At 46.1% G+C, this 21,810-nt stretch overlaps 1 protein-coding gene across 1 annotated transcript in view; it reads left to right on the top strand.

Moving 5' to 3' along the window:
• The window catches only part of LOC129685709 (propionyl-CoA carboxylase alpha chain, mitochondrial-like), a 36,908-nt gene that overhangs the window by 2,670 nt on the left and 12,428 nt on the right, over positions 1-21,810 (top strand). The window contains exon 2 of the mRNA XM_055619221.1: positions 21,056-21,241. Coding sequence (XP_055475196.1) covers positions 21,056-21,241 — 186 coding nt within the window. The remainder of the gene's footprint in view (positions 1-21,055; positions 21,242-21,810) is intronic.

Below are 21,810 nucleotides of genomic sequence, written 5' to 3'. Positions count from 1 at the left end.
ACCAGGCTGGCCTCAAACTTAGAGATCTGCTGCCTCTGCCTCCCCAGTGCTGGCATTAAAGGTGTGCGCCATGAGTGCCTGGATTATTTTTCATTGCTTTTAAAAGCACAGTTATATAACTTGAGGGGTAATTTGCTTATGGGTTTACAGTTGCTTGAGACGGGGCCTTACTATAGAGTCCTGGCTGGTCTTGCATTTGTGACACTCCTGCCTTCGTCTCCTATTTAGCATTCTAGTCATGTGCCACCGTGCCCAATTTGACTTGAAGTTAAGAAAAATATTTCAATGGTTGTTCCTTGCAGAGCCACGGTGTACAGTACATTCTGAAGCTGCTGAGAAGTACTGTGTCAAGGAAAAGCACCCCTCAGTTTTCTCCGAATATTTTCCTGTGGTTCAGCTTCTCTCACTCCTATTGTTTTCACAGTAGCTATGTTCATGTCCTGGCAGTGGTGTTCCTTCGAGTTCCCCTTGGAAAATACTGCTTTAGAACAGAATGGCAAGCTTCGGCCCACTGCCTTTGTTAGTAAATAAGATTTTATCAGAACCCGATTTGGCGTGCCCATCTGTTTATAGATCATCAGTGGGTTCTTCCAGATTACAGCATGACACGTGAAACCTAAACAATTGTTGTCTGTATGTTGAAAGTTTACCTGTTCCTATGACATGGCTGCCGTCATGTGTGTAAATCAATTTTATCTTCTCTGTTTTATACACTAGTACTGACACATGCACTGAAAAAGTTAATATAGGTATGTTTGTACATACTCTAAGACAGTATAAAAATCTTAAATTTCAAATTACATTGTTACCCAGAAGTAAATAGAGAAGCCAGCTAAGTTTATTACAGTATCAAAACAGTGTGCGCTAAACAGCTACAGTAATTTCATCTGGCCTGTTGCAGTAGAGAAACTTCTGAAAAGAAACGCTATGGTTTTAAAGGGGGGCAGATGGAGCATTGTAGAGCTATGGGCTTCATGAGAAAGGGGCAAGGTTGGCCTTAGGTGAGGCTATAGAAGGACAGTCCTTCCCCTTTACCGTTTCCTGGTATGAGAAAGAATCTGAGGGTTCAGGAACTATTCATGTTTCCCAGTACCAGGCTCAGAGGAAACTCAGCATTGCTGTCAGGAAAATACAACCATGTGTTTCTTGAGTGTTAGGGCTTGAACCCAGGGCTTACACATGCTAGGTAATTGCTCCAGCCCGGAACTACTACTTCTCAGCCTTAAGAAAATGTCCATTGTGATAGCTACTGTTCTGACCACGGCTATGTCTGTCAACTCATCGGTGTGGCTTGTGGTGCGTCTGCGCATTGAAGTGAAAACGGCAGCATTGAAGCCTGTGGTGTTTTTGAAAGGAAAGCACCCTGTGGAGGGATGTGGGATCAGCTGAATGTCACTGCCACTGATAGACTTCTCTCTGTAAAATCTTCATTGCGAGGCAAGTGGCTCTTACAGCTCAAATGGAAAGTGCACCCTAGGCTTGTGCACGTAAACACTTTGTCCCCAGCTGGTGGTGGTGGGGTATGAAACCTGTTGGACAGGAGTCCTAGCTGCCGGAGGCAGGTCATAGGGGCCCCTATTGACGGTTATGTGGGCTGGCTCTGCTTTCAACCCAACATGCTTCTTGCTCCGTCAAGATACAGCATGCCTGCTGCAAGTCCCACCTCACCCTCTATGGAGTCCCAGCCTCCACTCCTTCCCCTCTGTGATGGACTGAGTCCTCTTTACATTGAACCTCCTTTCCCTCCCTTCACGTGTTCTGACACAGTGATAGCCAGGACAATAGGTTTAATTTACATCTTTGGGAATATGTTAACAAATTAGATCCTTCTACCATGGCAGGAAAAGATCATCATACTTAAAGGGAGGGTAGTAGATTTTTTTTAGATGAACATTTACAGTTTGACAAGTCTAATTTATCAGATGACAAGAACCAACATCTGACTACTATGAACTAGGTACTTTTTCAAACATTTTCAATATTTTAAACATCTGTGTACAGGCACGGAAGGCAACCTCGAGGGTTGGTCCTTGCCATCCACCTTTGTGGAGATATGGTCTCCTGTTCTGCAGTGCGTGTGCTGGGCGAGCTGTCCTGAGAACTTCAGATATTCTCTTGGATGCACCTCCTATCCTATCCTTCCCTAGGAGTGCTGGGCTGCAGACGTCCGCCACCGGTCTAGCTTTACGTGTGTGCTCTGAGGCTCTGCGCGCAGGTCTTCCTGCTGGCACGGCAAGCAGTTTCCCCACTGAGCACTTCTCCAGCCCATTCTCAGCACCCTTAGAGTCACTTTCAGAGATGTATGTCGTGAGAGCACTGGCTCTGCGTTATGAGTGAGTGAGTCCTGTTAGTGTACAGTTGCGCGGCCATCGCTCTGTTCTTCAAGCTTCAGGTTCCTTCTGACCGCCTTGGAAGCTCTTTTCTACCTCGCTGCAGCCGATCCCTGCTCCCAGCACCAACCCTAGCAACCGCTGTCAACATATACTTTTATGTCATCTTACTTCTCTGCTTTATGGCGCTGAGGATGGCTGAACCCAGGGCCCCTCTATGTTCCGTACCTGCAGCCCTGCCAACCTTCATATGCATTGACTAAGGCAGTCCTCTGACTTGCTTGGCGTTACTAGATGGAAAGAGTGAAACAGAAAGCTACTCATGTGTGATTTCAGATGGCCCAGCACAGACTGCACGTGCATTGCAAACTTTGATGTGCCTTACAGTCATTTTCAGAGCTCACAAAACCAGCTTGCTGGGCTCACCCCCGGTATTCCCAATCTCATGAGTCTGGGTTGGGACCTCATGATTTGCATTTCTAGTAAGTTCCATGGTGATCCTGACAGTAGAACTGAAGATCACAGTACACTTTCAAGGGCTATGAAGGGTAGTTGTTCTTGTGAACTCGTGGGTGTGTACACACACGTGCCTAAAATGTGGACATGCATGCTGGATAGGGATTATGCCAAGTAACTTTGAAAAGTAAGCACTGTCACACATCATTTGAAGACAGGACACATTCTGAGAAATGTGCCCTTATTAGCAGAAGCTTGTAATCATAGCACGGGGGAAGTGGAGGCAAGAGGATTAACAATTGAAGGGCAGCAGGGCATGGTGGCCCATGACTTTAATCCCAGCACTCTGGGAGGCAGAGGCAGGAGGGTTGGATTGCTGTCAGCTAGAGGCCAGCCTGGTCTACAAAGTGAGTCCAAGACAGGCAAGGCTACACAGAGAAACCCTGTCTCAAAAGAAAAATATATATATAATTCAAGGGCAGCCTTGGTTCCATAGTGAGTTGGAGACCAGCCTATGTTAAGTGAGACCTTGTTTCAAACAAACAAAAAATTAGAAAGTTGTGTTGCACAAGCAGCATAGAAGGTACCTGTCTATACAAATTAAAAAGATATGGTGTCATTAGGTAATATGTATATAGCTGGGGGGACCAGGCTATAAATACAGTTTGTCATTGACCAAAAACATCCTTCTGTGGCAGGACTGTACTGCTAGCCATATGGGAAAGAAATGTGTGCTCTGAGATTAAATGATAAACTCACCCACTAGGTACTGAAAGGTGATTCTCAGTGGGGAAAAGCGGCATTACTACTGAATACACATAGGCTCATAGGAGGGCATGCACACACACACACACACACACACACACACACACACACACGCACATACACACACACACACATTCGCGCCTTCCTTGTCTGTGAATCATTTTGTAACCTACGTGAAAAAGCTTTGCTATTGTTTTCATTTCCGCCCTTTAAAAAGCAGGCAGGTGTTCACAATAGCAAGAAGCAAATTCAAAGTTTGTACTTTCACTCCCGATAGGCAGAAATGTAAAGGGTAATTAATTTACCAAAAAAGAAAGCAAACAAAGAGTGGAACATGGCTACTCTGGCCAGAATACAGACAGGCCTTTAATCCCAAAAAACAGAGGTGGGCAGATCTCTGAGTTCAAGGCCAGCCTGGTGTAGAGCAAATTTCAGATAAAGAAAAGCTTAGGTCAAGACATTATGGTACACGCCTTTAATCCCAGCACTCAGGAGACAGAGCATGCAGGTCTCTGAGTTCTGTTCGGATAGTTTGGTTGAATCAGTGAGTGGAGAGGAAGGCAGTGGACTTGAGTTTGTAGCAGTTCTGTTCCTGTAGTTCAGAGGCAGTTCTACTGGGACAGGTGTACAGAGACGGGTTGCAGAGAGAACAAGCTAGACACAGGTGAAGACAGAATGGGCCAGAGAATAAGAAGGAGCCAGAAGATTTGAACATATTGCCAAAGTTAGTATGAGGTCAAACAGAGCAATTCAGTCAGAGGCCAAGAGAGAAGCCAGTTTGAATCAGACAGGAGTTTGAGCCAGAACAGGTGAGTTGAACCAGCCAGCCAGAGCTTGGAAAGAACTAGAAAGGGTAAGCTTATTCAGCAGTAAGTCTCAGAGGCTGAAAACATTCTAGGCCTAGGTTAGATTGTGCTGAGGCTAGAAGCTTCCGGGACTAGGCCTAGGTTAGCAGATGGAGGCAGTAAACCCTGAGACACAATTCCTTCTACACAATGAATGACTAGGTAAGTGAATGACTCTGAGCCTATGGCGGTATTCAGTGGTCTGTCTACAGTCTACAGGCTTCGGTGCCAGCACCATGCATGCTCCCTGGCAATCTCTTGAACCTGTATGTGTCTAAGGCAGAGGCAGAGCCTCATTCAAAGCCTGTGAGAATTTTTTTTCTTTCTTAGGAAGCGGGAGAGAGCTCGGAGTTCTTTCTTGCTTCTCATTCATGAGCTCACAATAGTGCCAAGATGTTTGACTGCTCTGCCATCCAGTTTGTTGGGTTAATTTGGGAGACAGTGTCAGCGACCTGGCGCTGTGCCAACTTCCAATTAGCACTCCCCGTGACCACGGGTTTCCCTTTAAGAAGCAATTACTGCAGATGTCCTCAGTGGCCCTGAACAGTGTCCACACTCTTACACTGACACGTAGTTTTCTCATCCGACACGAAAACTTTTATCTCAGATTTTTAAGATTTACTTTAATTCTTAAGCTTACGTTAAAACAATGTTAGACTCACTATAAAGGCACAGAAATGCTACAAATGTTGTCGAAACCATTTGCCCAGATCCCACCTCTGAACCATGCACTGTAGCTTCAGTGTGTTATTTTTCTGTCTGTCCGATCATCCGTCTATCACTGGCTTTACTCTGTACCATTCTCAGGTTGTTAATAACACCTTCACGCTTCTTCAGTAGAAGACAATGTTCCTGTCCAAACAGCATGGCATGACGCACTGTTCAGTACCAGGAGCCGAACAGTGTTGTTAGGACTGTCTAAACTGCAAACATTTTCAACTTCGCCCGTTTTCTCACTATGAAAAACCCCACCCAGCCAACCAACCAATCAAACAAAAACTGCCTTTTCTGGTTCAGGGACTGCTTCATAATACCTGCTGCGCTCATCACCGCCACCACCCCCTTTTCAGTCCCTGTTTGCTCAGAACTGTTCCTTAGTCTTTCTGACTAATATAGTTTTGACACTTTTGCTGTTTGATGTTAGGTTTGTTTTGAAGACCAGGTTTTCACTACGTAGCCCTGGCTGTCCTGGTTTTGACACTTTTATCATAGCCCCTCAATTGGTTTCTGTCTGAGGTTCTTCCCAGCCAGGCTGCCATCAGGGGCTCAGGACTCCTACTCATTTCATTCCCAGCACAGCACTGTGACTCCTTGGCCAAGCGGTGCTGCCAGGTTTCTGTACTGCAAAATGACCAACCTTTCTTTTCTCATTTCATAGCAAACAGGAACCTAAGCTTACAATTCCAATTTAATATTGTTCTTGTTTTGGTTTGGTTGGAGTTTCCTCATATGGTTTTATATAGTCAAGGCTAGCCTTAAACCTGTTAGTATGTAGCTGAAGACAGCCTTGAACTCCCGATCCTCCTGATTCTGTGCCCTGAGGTCTGAGATCACAGGTATGTACCACCAACCACCTCAAGATAATAAGGCCAAGGCAAGCAGAGCCAGGATAAGCCAAAGAGCCAGGAGGAAGATGTTACCGTAGGAGCTCAGGGAGTTGGTGGCTCCCTTACTTTGACTGGAGAAATGATTGTAAATCGTCCAAACAAAGGAAGTTAGGAGGACAGTCCAGGATAAAAAAAACTATGAACTCAGCCACAGGGCCATCAAAGCACCTCATGTTCTTGGACAACTGTCACTGGCAGCTTGCATTCTCAAGTCCTGTGGACACCCAAGATGACAGTCTGAGAGTACTTGTTCTAATAGAGTTTGTGCTTTTCCTCTGGGACTCTTATCTCTGAAATGTGTAATTCTCAGGCCCCCAATTAACACAGGACCAAAAAGAGCAAGGAAGTGGAAAATTCAGTGGAAAACCCACAGTATTTGATGATCACAAAAGTTACACCGTTAGGATGTTTATTTCTGTTACACTGGGAATTTGTTTTATTCTTATAGAGAATAAGAATCACCATCTTTGCAAATTAAGTCACCTTTTTCTTTACACTCTGAGTCAAGGGGGCTGTTGTGGTTTGAACAGGTAGAGCATCTGCCTGGCCTGCACAAGGCTCTGAGGCCAGTGTTCAGCACTGCAGTGAAGAGTAAGTGGAGGGAGGCAGGGAAGGGGGGCTGGAGAGGTGCCAATGAAGAGCTTCTCTAGTGTGTGCAAGGAACTAGGTTTGATCCCCAGCATGGGAAGAGGGCGAGGCAAATATGAAAAATATAAAATAATGCAAGTTTACTGATTGGGGGTTTTGAAGTTTAAATATATATCCAAGAAAACCCATTCTGCCAAGGCAGAGAGAGCTGCAGGACTTTTGCAGATTCCTGTGTAGAAACTCCTGTCATTGTCGAAAACTTTGAGAGATCTGTGGTGATATTCAGAGGCTTCTCACAAGCCATAAAAATGTAGGTGTGAAGACACCACTTCACGAAGAACTGCCTCACCCGATGCAAACCTCAGTGGCCTGTGCAGATCCAAAGAGGCCCAGGAAAGGTTTCCTCCCTCATTTGCCTCTGTGTTCCCATTGATGCTAAAATGAAGCTGTCCTTCCACTCAGGTGTTTGGTGGAGAGAAAAACTTACCATTGCCCTTGTATAGTGTGTGTGTGTGTATGTGTGTGTGTGTGTGTGTGTGTGTGTGTGTGTGAGAGAGAGAGAGAGAGAGAGAGAGAGAGAGACTGATGAACTGTTTGTGGTACAACATGTTGATTTGCTGATGGTTTTCATTGTTGGTATATCAGCCCTTCCAGATCCTTCCTTTGCTTTTTCTGGGTCACATGATTTCATCTCTTCATTCTTCGTTATGATGGACCTCAGCCCTTGGCAGGCTAACAGGCTGGCTGGAGACCTGGAGACAGGCTGTAATGGACTGTCTAGTGACGCTAACGCTAGGCTTGCATGCCACTTCTCATTGCTAGTGCGTGTGTGCTTGCACTTGTTTCAGATGGCGGAGGCACATTGCAGCCACATTGTCTGTCATCCTAGCGACACAAACAAGACGAAAGCATATATGGATTTGTCCTCCGTCCTCAGACAAACAAATCTTAAATACACTTGACCTTAAAAAGGCTGGTTTGCTTTGGTTTGGTTTTGTTTTGTTTTCCAGGGCTGGGGATTTGATAGCCTAGTGGTAAATGCCCTGGGTTTGGCAAAGGAATAAAAGGACTGTTTCTGGTTCAGACTTTTCCATGGGAACAAGGAAGTCCCTAATCCAACTCTTTAGTATAGATTTTGCATGGACAATTAATTCAGTCTTGCTTCTTTTAGGGAGGAGGAATAACTGATTCTTAAACCCCCCTCCCCCAAATAAAAACCAAGTATTTGGAATCTGCTCTTAGAAACTTATTCTACCATGAATTCAGGAAGGAGTCCCCCACCCAGGGAAGCAGAAAAGTTGTTGCCCTACTATACCCCAGACACAGATGACAGCAAATGCGAGAGTGGGAAGATGGGGTTTTCATCCTTGATGCTGATACTAAAATCACAATGTAGCCGTTTCCTCTGGAAAGGCCGCGGCTCATCCCACTTTTCTCTGCACCTTCTCCGAATCAGGCAAATTAAATGTCTGAAGTGGATGCAGCTGCCAGACTAGATGCTGTAGGGCTGTGGAGAAGTGGAAACAGACTGGGCAAGCAGCAGCACAAGGGCAGTCCGCTCTCCCCTCAGGCTGTTAGCCTCTGTGGAGACCAGGACGCGCCTTCCAATGCGCTTGTGCTGCTTTAATACTGAAGTTCCTTTTGAAGGGATTTATGCTGTGTGAGCTTGTGACAAAGCGCAAAGATGTCTCACTCAGTGCCTGTGGCTCCTCCCAGCATTTCTCCCACCGTCCCCCTACCCTAAGCCTCCAGCCCAGGACCTGGGTTCCCCTTCCCTTCCTCCAGCTTCCGATTCTGTATAAACCAGCCATTCTTGGCCGTGTGCTATCCTGGCCTCCTGATCTCTTGGTCACTTGCCCTTTTTCCCCTTCTTTCTGTCTTCTCTCCCTCTCTTGCCTCCTGCCCTGCCATGGCCCTGTTTAGTCTGGACCTTTCCAGATGCCTCTGGCAGTAGTCTTCCTCATACCTACAATAAAACTTTCTCCTCAGCCACACTTAGGAGGGGTCTTGTCCCCATTTTCATTCATTTGTATAAAAGCGGTCATTCCATTTTGAAATTGCCTTGCTGACTTTCCTAGGGTCAATCCTTAATAGTTTTTAATAAACTGGGAGATTGAAGGAACAATCTCCCAGCTGCCTGTATAGTAATTCTGCCTCCGTTCAGCTTGCTTAAATCTGTAAACATTTAGTCAGAGAGAAGCTGCCTTCCCCAGGCATCTTGACGGCTTTGCGTTCAGGCCAGGCTGTCTTAAGAGCCTTCCCTTATATGCACAGGTTTACTTCTGTAATCTTGCCCTTCTAACATTTCTCTTCTGACTCAGGGATGCCAACATGAAAGTCACAGAAACATTGGAAAGGTGGTAACTCAATCCACCAAACACTCCCAAAGCTCTGAGATCTCACGTGGGCAAGACTGAGCTCGGGCCTGCTGGTGTAGGTTTGTTTTGTTTTTGTTTTTTTTTTTTTTGGTTTTTGTTTTGTTTTTCCCTGGCTGTCCTAGACTCCCTTTGTACACCAGGCTGGCCTTGAACTCACAGAGATCCGCCTACCTCTGCCTGTCTAAGTGCTGGTATTACAGGCGTGCAACATCTGGTCCAGCTGGTACAAATTTATAATCGCAGCTACCTGGGAGAGGTTGAGACAGAAGAGTAGAAAGGCCAACTGGACAGTTTGAAAAGACCTTCTTTAAATATAACAAGGTAGCCAGAGATTGGTGGTGCACACACCTTTAATCCCAGCCTTTGGGAGGCAGAAGCAGGCAAATCTCTGTGACTTCAAGGCCAGCCTGGTCTACAGACTGGGTTTCAGAACAGCCAGGGCTACACAGAGAAGCCCTGTCTCAAAAAACCGAAGAGAGAGAAAGATGGGGGAGGGTGCTGAGGGGCACCACCAGCCACAGAGCGTGGCCTGTGGAAAGGGGTGCTCTGTGCAGCACCTTCTGTTCAGCTTCTGTGATGAGAGACTTCATCCAGCTGAGCAGGGCACAGTCCCAGCCTCTCCTACACGTCCTTTCAGCCTGGGCTCAGTGTTCTAGTACAAGGTCCATGGCCCTTATTGACTTAGTATGGGCTTATATGCCATATTCATGGGCTCCTCGATAGGTTATTTGACTTTACTGAGAAGAGTTAGATTTGATTGGACAGCTATTATTTATAGATGAGTACAGAGACATACAGTCAGTCCTAAGCTCAGTGACTAAATCTTGCAGCAGTTACTTTGGGCATTTGAAATACTCTAGATTCTGAAACTCGCTAAGTGGTGACAGTTTATAAAGCAACAGTTTATGTTGGTTGACATTAGTATTAGACTGTGAGATAAACACACTCCTCTGAGAATAAAGGCTGGAATATAAAGAATTTCTGTAGTGTCAGGCTGTTGTGGACAGAAGATCCAGAGTTAGGAAAGGAAGGCAGGTGTGGTGGTACATGCCTTCATCTAGCACTCCCAGAGGCAAAGGGGAAAGGATCACCTCAAATTGGAGGCCAGTCTGGGCCCACACAGTGAGATCCTGGCTCAAATAGTGGAAGAGAAAACGAAAGGGGGAGGGAGAAAAGGAAAGGAAGGCATGTAAAGTAGAGCCTGGAGCTCTCGGGCAGCCTTGATGGAGATGGGAAAGTTGAGGTAAAACAGACTAGGCCTCCAAGTACGTTGTTACTCCAAGAATTCCCTTGACCCTTGACCCTCGGGACGACCTTGTGAATTGGGCATCATGAGGACCTACAGTTTGTGAGTCGGGTTCTAGACACACACAGTTTCACACTCTGAGGTTCTAAGTGGAATTAGAAGTTGACACTCAGTAGCTATGCTGAAGGTCCTAGCCACTGAGTCATCATTCCCCCTAGCCTAGAGGGCATCAGGAGCTCCATGGAAACCTCCCAGTGGGCCCTTTTCAGCAGTACCCGTGGGTATTGGTGTTGCAGCTTTGCAGACTGCCTCTCCCAGCCGGCCAGGTTCTGGTGTAGGGGCCAGAAGCCATGTTTCCATGTTTGTTCTCAACTCTGACAGGAACGAGGTGGGCAGGTTAAGGAGCTTTAAATGAATGATTGTTCAAGCTGTATCTCATGGGTTCACCATGGGTCTCTTTAGAGGTCTGAGGACCACAGAGCCCCACAAACCCTATCTAAAAGTTCTTAGTGTCACACACCCTTATTTTATAACTTTTATTTTAGAGCTTCTTTTAGAAGTTGTATGTAGTATTTGAAAAATTTAATCTTTTGCTTACAAATTTTAAGCCATAGAGCGAGGACTAAATTAGGTGTCTCTTTGCCGCCATAGACAACAGGAAACAGTTCTGCCTTGTCTCGTTCTGGGTGATCAGGGACTGGAAAGAACACTTGTGTGTAGTTTTCTGCAGGCCCTTGCTGGGTGCTTTGCAAACCCTTGTCAGTGTAATCCCGGACACTATTTGATGAGACGTTTCTTATCTGTTGTGGGGCTGCACAGCTAGCACAGCAGCTGAGAGCACTGGGTGCTTTAGCACAGGGCCGAGGTTCGGATCTCAGCACCATGCTGGCTTGTAGCTGCCTGTAACCGCAGCTCCAGGTGCCCTGAACACAAACAGTCTTTTAAAAGGTGGATAATCTTGAATTGAGAGATAATTTTTTGTTTGAGAAATTAGATTTGCTTGAAAAGTTAACATCTTGGAATTTTTTGAGACAGTCTTATGTCACCTTACTTTATAGTCCAACTGGCTTAGAACTTCTCAACCTCCTGCTTCTGCCTCCCCGGTGCTGGGCTTATGGCTTGTGCCACCATTCCCAGACAAAGGAAACGTCTTTTTCAGATCTCCAGTTCAGGTTTAGGGGCTTCTAAGAATAGAGTTTTTGTGTTTGTTTATTGTTTGTTGTTTTTGTTCTAACAGATTAATGCTGTTACTCTCTGGGCCTGCATCTCCTTTCCTTTCTATATTGACCATGATGCTTTGCAGGTCTTGTCTTACCTTCAGCATTGTATATGTACAATAGAACATGGAATGCCAGCAGTCTGTCTCATAGCACAGCCTGAGCTGGTAAGATAATGTCGCATTGGGAACCCAGAACTGCTAAGCAGACCCTGACAGAGGTCCTTCCTGGTGCTTTGAACCACCGTGTAAAGCCTCTGGCTGTGTCAATCATCTCTGGCTGTGTTAACTTTGTCTTTAGGCATACTAGTTTCATCATTTCTGTTAAACAAGCCAACATTTTATCCTGTTTGATTCTGAGTTTATTCAATGAATTCATAGTGGTGAAAACTTTTTATTATTTAACCATACACACACAGGCCAGAGTGCTGTTGGAAAGGCACAGCCCTGGCTGGCTTCCCGGCCTCTGGCGGTGTAACTGCTCGGAAAGGGCTTGAGGAGGGTCGCCTCAGCTCCCCACCTGTTCTCCCTGGAGTCCATTTGTCTCACACCCCGTGACAGCAGTCCTCTCACTCGAGATGAGCAAGAACTCAAATGGAAGAGAAAGTCAAGAAATGGGGGGGATCAGGACAAACGGGTGCTTCTCTACCTATGTGCCTATTTACATAATTGTGTTGTTATAACGTTCTCTGTACTTTCCTGTAAGTTGATGCTGCCCTAATTACAGATTTTCAAGAGAACACTTTATTGTACCCCAAATTACAGAGTGCTTTAAAAAGGTACCTTCTTACTGGCTTACCAGCTACCTTATAAACTCGTAATTAGATGAAACCGTTCAGGGTGCAGAGTGGAAACAGCTTGTACTGTTAACAGATGCTGGTATTGTTACATAATTGAGAACAGCGCTTTCAAAGATCTGTAATATTTCTCCTGTATAAAAAGAAAACCCTGTTCATTACAGTCATAATGTATCATGGAGACTCGAGATCAACCAGAAGGCGCACGCCCTGCTTTGGGATCTGTGCTGTGCCCTGTGAGCAGGCTTGCCTTTGTGGATGGGAAAGTGCCACTTATTCTGGCAAATTGCTTTTGTGGCCTGTGCACCTACTTGTTAGACAGCATGTGGGCACCTGGCCTTTATCCTCTGCACATGGCTTCTCAGCTACCCGGAAGGGGTGTCCCTGTCCTCAGCGGACTCCTTGGTGCTCCTTCTCCCAGCCGAAGCCTCCCTGTGACCCTCAGAAGCTTCTGCAGGCAGGCTCCCCCAGAGAGGCCCTTTTCCTTTCCCATTTTTGTGAAAAGCTAGCGAGTGATTCCAGGAGCACAGCTGAGGAGTGAGGTCCCTGTTGGTGAGTAATGCTGGACCTCAGGCTTAATTTTCTGTGCAGTTGTGAGGGGACACGGTTGTTTAAGACAGTGGGAATGGATGGAAGCTTGCAACTACAAAAAACCAGGAAAACACACACAGAAAAAACAACATAAAGCTTCCAAGTTGTGTGTTGTGGATGGACATCTGCAGACTGGCCTCCCACAGGGGAATGTCTTTTTACCTCAGACCAGAGATGCACTGAAGCTGCCACGGACTCATTCCCCAGAGTGTGTGCGTGTGTATGCATATGCGCGCGGGTCCATGTGTATGTGTGTACATGTGTGTTCGCATGCACGCTGGCCTGTATGTGGAAGTCAGAGGACAACCTGAGGAAGACGTCTGTGCTCCTGCTGTGTCGGTCCCAGAGACCGAGCTCGACAGGCCTGGCGACGAGCCCCATGAGCCTCTGAGCATCTCAGCAGCACAGGCTGATGTCCCCTTAGCTCCCCTCCTCGGAAGGTGTCCTCCTAGAAAGAGCTTTTGAAATATCAGTCCTGTGGGGTTTTTCTTTTGTTTTGTAAATTTACTGTTGTAAATTTTTTTCCTCCAAAAAGGACAAGGCTGTTGCTCCCTGCCTAATGATTTCTTATGGCACATCTACAGGCCACAGCAAAGGCTGAAGTTTCGGCCTGTTCACGTAGTTCCGGGGCAGAGTGCACACAATGCCCTAAGCATCGTCCTGGCAGCAGCAATGAATAAAATAACCAGAAAACTAAACCACAACCAAAGGAGGTAGCAGTTTGCAAACCCACTTGTAGAATAAAGCCCTGACTCCAGCCTGGCAGGCGATGGCCAGTGGGAAGCCGTGTGTGACTGCAGAGTGCTGTGATCAGCTTGTGTCACTGAGCAGTGAGCACGGGGCGGGTTTCTAGTGCCGCAGTTTTCCGTGAGAGGAAGCAAGTGCCGAGTCGGAGAAGACATTTTTTCCTGTTCACATAAGCCTCACAGACCCCGAGGCAGCGGGTCTAATATGATCTGGCGTTTTGATGGAGGAGTCCCGTGGGCAGGCCAGAGCGCTGACTCCAGCTGTATGGACTGTATTAGGACAGTGTGGTTTGTTTGTATAAGGGAGGGCCTCTGTGTAGCTCAGGTTAGCCCAGGCTTGCCTGGAATGTGCAGGCCCTTGCCTCTGCCACCCCACTACTATATTACAGGCCTGTGCCCTTTGCCCGGCTAGTTTCCTGATCTTTAGGAGTTTTGTCCCCCGGGGCTGTGGAGATGAAGCGCAGGACCCTATGGATGCCAGACAGCTAAATGCCCCAGCCCCGTTCTGACATGTTTTTATTCTGTTGCATAGGACCGTGATGTTTCCTTTGAGGCTTTTGTTAATTATCATGATGTGCCAAAGCTTAAAACCCTTGAACTCAGCCTCACAATGCACATGGTGTTTGTTCTAAACAGATCTACAGGGCTGCTATGCCGTAACAATGGTAGCTGCTGGCCATTCCCTCCAGGGCTCAGTGGTGTGACCGAAGCCAGCTGCCTGGTTCCTTGGGGCATCATTTGATTGTCTTACACGTTCAGACAATATTGGTGTTTCAGGAGACTACACTTTACACAGTGTTTCCGACTTATGCTTTTGGGAGAGATGTCAAATGTCATTGCGAAGCGGGGACATTGGACTCCTAGCTAGCTGAAGTCCTACATCTGCTCTCTGTGTAAAACTGTGTCGTAACAGTGCTAATTACTAAGCATCTGAATCGTGAAAAAGTGCACAGCAGTAATTTGCACCTTAAAAAAGTGAAAACACACAGAGGCACATGATTGGATTTATGAACTTCCCAGGGGCATGTTCAGTTGTGGCTCCCTCGTGGCTTGACTCTTGTCCAGTGTTGGTTCGTGTGTCTGCTTCCCAGACCCGAGGAAGAGCAGCTAGTGAGAGCAGGGCTTAAACAAGGAAGAACATCTGGAGACAAAGACTGGTGCTGTTAGATCGCTATGCTTTTGTTTATTTGTTTTGCTAGTTTTAGAACAGCTAGAAAAATATCTCCTTTGAAGTTCTTTCCTATGATGTGGAGTTATAAGCCGGGGTGGCCAGATTTTAGGGTTTCACAGCCCAGTTACTGGATCAGTGGCAGATGATTGTGTTCTGTTTCATTCGGACCCTGAGTCAATGCCTCTGTGAAGTAGCCTCATGGATCCAAATCAATGTAGAGTTTTTCCCTCCTAACATGGAGAAGAATTTCCGGCCCTCAGAAAACTCATGCTTTGCCTTGTGGGTGGCTCAGAAGCACATGCCCTTAACCCTGAGTGCAGTCCAGATAAGATGTCCTGGCTAAGCCACACCATTGCGGTGTTTATAAATGGATTTTCAGAGTAATTCAACATACCTGCTATTTGACTGGCAGAACTTTTAAAAGAAATTGTGTTTGCAAGAAGGATTGCTAATTTTTTTTTTTTTTCTTGTCTAGTGCTGTACTTGAATTCCCACTCATGGGCAGAAAACAGAGGTTTCAAAGGAACCTTGTCTCCATATGGTTTTCCTCGATAGTCCCTTATCCTCTTTCGTCAGCTCTCATTCCTCTGCTTTCTTGCCTGTGGCTACATTTCTATCTCTGCATCAATTAGCACAGTGATTTATACAACAAGCAGGCAGTTTAGAGGCAATGGTACACAATTAACATCCCATTCCGCCATAAAGGGTCGCTAAACACCCCCGTCCTTGCTTTCTCTGCCTGGAATTGAAATAAGTGTTTGTCCTGATTCATAAGCTATCTGATGTGAAGTGGGTCCGCTTTGTACTGCGCCGGCACCATTAATCTAATTATAGATAGCTGCAAATGAAGTGCTGTCGGGGCTGGGGAGATTGAAGAAAATAGCCTTTTGTCATTTAGCATGACTCTGTGAAGCAGGATCACACTTCACAGGGTAATGCCGCAAAATGGAAATCTCAGCAATATTGCTGCCTGTTGCATCTTGTCTAATTATGGCCGCGCTGTAAACACGCCTGGGCGCTGAGGTAAATAGAGCTGTAGCTGCGCTGTCATGTGGGCTGTAGGAGAAAGTCCTCCGAGTGCTGTTGGAGTAAGTGATGCATCCTGATTGACAGGTACCTTGAGACTGCACTGATGGAGTTGTCACCGCATTATGCTAACAGGCTGAGCCACCACTGCAGCTGCAGGAAGCCTCGGCTGAGAGGCGCTGGCCTCGTGCTGGCCGGGCGCTTTCACTGCAGCCTGCGCCGTCTTTCACTTGTGTTACTGGCTGGAACCTGTGAGGCCCACCACCCCTGGACTGTGTGTTCTCTGTATGTTCTCTGGAGATTTCTCTTTCAAAAGATTAGCTCGTGGGCTCTGTGTTCAAGAAAAGAAGCGTGCGGTCTGTGCTTTGGAACCGTGCCTTTCCTTGTGGACGTGTGTGCTTATTCTATGAAGAACCAGGAGGAGGAGCACACCGCTGTGCGCTTAGGCTGCAGCTTGTGCTTCCCTGGGCCTTTTGCTGAACCGGAGGTTTGAAAAGACACTCCTCATTTCTGTCACCTCCAAAACGTTAATGATGCTTTTCCTCTGGCTGAGGTAAGGGAAGGTGGTCTTGAGGGAGCCACAAGCCAGCTAGCTTCCACCAGGTGAGCCAAGATGTGGCTTCCGGACAGGCCTGAGGAGAGGAGCTGTAGAACTCCCAGGAGGAAGACAGCCTTTGAAAATGTGTCTGCCACCATACTTGAGAGCATGAGGGTGGATGTAGTTTTTGGCCAATGCTTCATAACTTTGAGTTTTCCAGATAAATCCAAGAAAAACTGGATTGTTGGCCTACGACTCCATGGTGACTCATGGACAGCAGCTGACATGAAAAAAAAAAAAAATAGGCCAATTGTGTGCTGTGCAGATCTTTCTTTTTTTTATTTTTATTTTTTATTTTTTATTTTTTTTGAGACAGGGTTTCTCTGTGTAGCCTTGGCTATCCTGGACTTGCTTTGTAGACCAGGCTGGCCTCCATCTCACAGAGATATACCTGCCTCTGCCTCCCCTAGTGCTGGGATTACAGGCATGCACCACCATGCCCGGCTAACTGTGCAGATCTTAAGTGGCACTGGGGCAAAATTAGTTAGAAAGGAAAACTGGAGCTGAGCCCTTCTTCAAGAGAAGTGTCACAGGCTCTGAAACTGCTCTGAAACTGCAGCTGAAGGATATGGAAGGCAGGTACTTCACCTGCAAAGGATCATGGCCTTGAATCATGGCCACACTGTGGTATATGGCTTGTAAGTCATCAGCACACCTAGAGGGTTCAGAAAGACATTCACAGACTTAACCTCCACTGGGTCCCCATGGACTAGACAAATAACAGAGCCCCCAGGTCGGAGCTGATGTGGAGCACCTCTTCTCCGTCCGGAGGCGCTGCATTGAGGAGTCAATAGTGACTGACAGACTCAGGTGCCCTCTCACATGGGTGAGCAGCCCCCTTGCAGGGGGTAGTGGTCAACTGGGCACACTCCTCTGGAAACCTCCTGTCTTGCCTTCTGCTCCTTTCTCCCACAGAACCCTGGCTGCGGTGGGCTCCATTGCCTTCCTCTCAACTGTCCGCTGCTTACAGTGTTTGAACTGTGCCTTCTCTTTGCTCTTGACTCTTCTTTCTTTTAAACATTTGGGTGACATTTTCTTGTTAGACATTATGGACACCATAAAATGGTGATTTTACATAATTTGGGCAAATACCTTTCCCAATTGTCATATTTGGATTAAGAAGCCCATCGAAGCTGCTTCCAGAGAGAACCTATTTTCTAATTTACTTGGTGAGATGTTTTTTAAAAACTTTCCATTAGTATGACACTGGTTTATAAACAGCTTCCTCAGAAAGACACACATGGTATATACTCACTTATAAGTGGATATTAGACATACAATATAGGATAAACATACTAAAATCTGTATACCTAAAGAAGCTAAGCAAGAAGGAGGACTCTGGGTAAGATGATCAATCCTCATTCAGAAAGGCAAATAGGATGGACATCGGAAGAGGGAGAAAACAGGGAACAGGACAGGAGCTTACCACAGAGGGACTCTGAAAGACTCGATCCAGCAGGGTGTCGAAGCAGATACTGAGACTCATAGCCAAACTTTGGGCAAAGTGCAGGGAATCTAATAAAAGAAGGGGGAGATTGAAAGACCTGGAAGGCACAGGAGCTCTACAAGCAGAGCAACAGAACCAAGATATCTGGGCACAGGGGTCTCTTCTGAGACTGATACTCCAACCAAGGACCATGCATGGAGATAACATAGAACCCCTGCACAGATGTAGCCCATGGCAGCTCAGTGTCCAAGTGAGTTCCCTAAAAATGGAAACAGGTCATCATGTCCCTGACATGAACTCAGTGGCTGACTCTTTGGTCACCTCGTCCCTTTAAGGGGGGAGCAGCCTTACCAGGCTACAGAGTAAGACTATGAAAGACAGTCCTGATGAGACCTGATAGGCTAGGGTCAGAGAGAAGGGGAGGAGGACCTCCCCTATCAGTGGACTGGGGGAGGGACATGAGAGGAGGAGAGGAAGGGAGGGTTGCATTGGGAGGGGAGGAGGGAAGGGTCTACAGCTGGGATACAAAGTAAATAAATTGTAATTAATTAAAAAAAAAACAAAAAAAACAAAACCAGCTTCCTAAAGCTAGTAGAGAGAAGGCCTGTGCACTCCTGAGTCCAGAGCTGACCACCCTCCTTCACAGAACCTTTCATCACTCCCTGGCTCTTTTTATTAAACATCTCTGTTAGCAGCTAGCCTTTAAAAGATCAACAGTGCACTTTTCTTGAACACACACACCCCTGACTCTACATAGACATTTTGCAGTCTGTGACAACACTTAAGTAGCCATCGCATAAACAGACTTGAGCTCTGCTATTGCTAGGAAGGGCCCTCTCCTCAAATGTCAGCCAGCTAATGGCCACGTGAGGAAGTTCAGCTGCTAAGCTCGGGAAGCCCCGGTGCGCACGGAAGCTCCTCCCTTTCTGGAGAAGGCATGAGGACATATCCAGAGTTGTCACCAGGCTGTCTACTTGGACGAGCCCATATGCTGCACCAACTCGGCCTGTCAGACTTCTGACTCCACATAGAGACTGCAGGGCTGGCAAGAGGCCGTTTTAAGTTGGCCTGCAGTGATCAGGACGGCATCAAAGGTAACCTTAAGTGGAGTAGCTTCTCTTTGCTCTTTTCCTAGTCAGAAAGGTCATTTCTAAGTCAGCCATGTCCAACAAGACCTCTCCTGGGGCATTTACTCTTTGTTATTTTTCACTTGTGATTACAATAAGTCATTTATCCCCAAACAGATTTAAGAACAATAAACAAATACAAAAGGGAAAGGAACATCTCATCAATAACAAAGGCTGTGTCTGAAGCACTGAGTTTTGGGCTCTTTTACATCTCTTTCCAAGCAAAGCAGGGGCCCTACAGAGAAAGGAATTCAGGAGATATAAAAGTTATAAAAATAGTACGGGACCCAGCTTTTGTCAGGATCTGGCCCTCTCTGAGGGGAAATGGTGCTGAGGAGAGTCTTAAGCACTTTGTTCTCATTGAGGCTTATTTGTGAGATCGCTGAGTTAGTGCTTCTTAAGCCTATTTGCTTAAAAGCTAATGGTGAAAAGCTGTCAGATAGTATTCTCAATATATACCTCCCCCAAATTCAAGGTTCACATTTTGAAGTTAAAGAAAACCAGGGGGGAGAATAGATCTGAATGCTACATTGAAAGCTAATCCCAGGGTGGAACGCCAGCTGGTCACATGGCAGTGCCACCCCAGGTGATGCCAGCTAGGAGGGGAACCTGCCTGTTCCACGCACGCCTCTAGTGGGGCTGGAGTCCCCTTTCCAAGGACACAGGGCACAGATACTAAAACTGTGCAATTTGGCCCAATTATGCCCCTCTCCCCAAGGATTTAATGAGGGACTTGGAAATACAATTCATGGGTGATAAGTAGTCCCTCAGCCCGGAATGTTTGTTAGACTGACAGCAGCATGCTTTTCCCTTGCCACTTATGACTCAGATGAATTTTAATAGGAGCAAAAAGCTTTTATTTGTGCTGTAATTTCACTTAAGAATCATATCCTTCAGAAACTGGCAGACACTTCTATGTCTTGATTGCAAAACACACACTCAGGAGTAAAGAAACATGCAGAAGATGTTATTATTCAACCTGTCACAGTGTCGCAAATCTGCTTGGAACCTCGGCTATCAAAGCTCTTCTGTGGGGCCTCCCCCTACCCGCTTTAAATAGGCCCTGTGAAGAGGCACTTGGAGATTGCTGCTGTCCCTATGCAGAATCAAAGTGGGAATCTGACTCTGCCTTAGCCTCCCTGCCAGCACGATGCCCACAGGAGGCTTTGAGTTACAGCAGCTTTCCTCTAACAGAAGGGAGCTGCCCAGTGGGCAGTTTCTCTCTTCCCCGGAGAGACTGGATCTGGTGGGAACCAGGAATCCGGCGCTGGCTCCAATACCTCAAAGCATTTTATTTTCTGTTTAGATAGAGCAAATTGTGGTTCATATATTGATCCATGTTTATCTGGGATGTTTCCTGTCCAGTAAGAAATGTCTTTATTAAAAATCTTATGATTGACTGGACTCATTGGCCCTCCACCTTTGCCAGCCACCTACGAAGATGCCATGAAAACTGATGTGCCTGGCATTTTCTATATTTTACAAATCTGGATACTATCATGTCTCAGACCAAAAGATATTCTCATATCTGTCTTTCTCCTGGCTCTCTGGTCATATCAGAAAAGGCTACACAATAATGTACCTAAATAGAAAAAAAAAATTTTTTTTTGATGTGAATGTAACATTTTATTTTACTGAGAAATATATGAATATAAAAGCCTTTTTTTTTTTTTTTTTTTTTTCTCAAAATGAACAGTGAAGCCTTTGTCTCACTGTATGGGCTCCCCAGTTGGAAGTGCTCTGGCGTCTGGGCAGTCTGTGATGGCCGTCTGCTGCCATCTACTGGTGTGCATGCAGTGTCACGGCCTTTATCCCTGAGCCTGGTGGACTCCGGGATTTGAGCCCTCTGTCTTGCAGCAGCCGCAGGCAGTGGAGTGAGTGTCCTTCAAGCAAAATCCTTTGTATTTCCTTTACAAAGTTCTGATATGGTTTTCATAAAGGTCCATGATACTTTTTATCTACCACTAATTAATAACTAGAGCCATTCCTTTAAAAAGCCTGGCTCAGTATGCTCTAGATATGAGTAATGCTGTGTGCAGGGTTTTAAGATACTGATCTTGAAGATATTATTGTAATTTTAACTTAAAGCTAGAACCAGATTTTGAATAGGTGCTATTTTAGAATATAACTTCATCATTTAACTCCTTTCTGCTTTTCTCTTTCAAGTACAAAGTGCACATTTTAACCAAACTTGCAGCAGAACTGAACAAATTCATGCTTGAAAAAGTGACTGAGGACACAAGCAGCATTCTGCGCTCCCCAATGCCCGGAGTGGTGGTGGCTGTCTCTGTCAAGCCTGGAGACATGGTAAGAGCCTTTCTGTCTGGGGGACATGCTGGGCTCAGACTCCCCTACAGAACACTGGCAGCGGCAGGCCCATGCCCTCTGCAGCCTCTCCTAACCCGGGGGAGCCCTTGGAAGAGAAAGCTGCATGCTCACCCTATCTACCGGCTTCATAGCTGAGTTGTGTTGGTGACAGCACATCCTCCCAAGTGGGGGTGGGGAAGGAACAGAAACAAGGACAGATTTTCTCTTCTTTCTCAAATTTCTAATTTTTCTAAAAAAGAAAAAAAAAAAACACCCTCAAATTTCTAAAATTTGCAGAGACATTTACTTCACATTACTTCTCAGTTCCCAGCCCTCTGGATATGAAGCATCTTTGAGGAATTTATGCCAGGAAATAGCCATGGCAGGGATCTTGGATGCAGGAACCCTGAACTAAACGTCTAACTGGGAAGGAGAGTTAGGAAACTTTAACGCTATAATCTGTACAATACCATTGCACTCTTGTAAGGTAGAAAAGGGAGTTCAGAGTCATAACTGGAGGCTTCGTTCTTGACTTTTTAATAGTAAAGCTATTTTATCCTTGTCTGCTC

The sequence above is a fragment of the Psammomys obesus genome, unplaced genomic scaffold (genome assembly GCF_907164565.1).
Source record: "Psammomys obesus unplaced genomic scaffold, mPsaObe1.curated_primary_1811, whole genome shotgun sequence".
NCBI lineage: Eukaryota > Metazoa > Chordata > Mammalia > Rodentia > Muridae > Psammomys > Psammomys obesus.
This window is presented reverse-complemented; position numbering and strand designations above follow the sequence as displayed.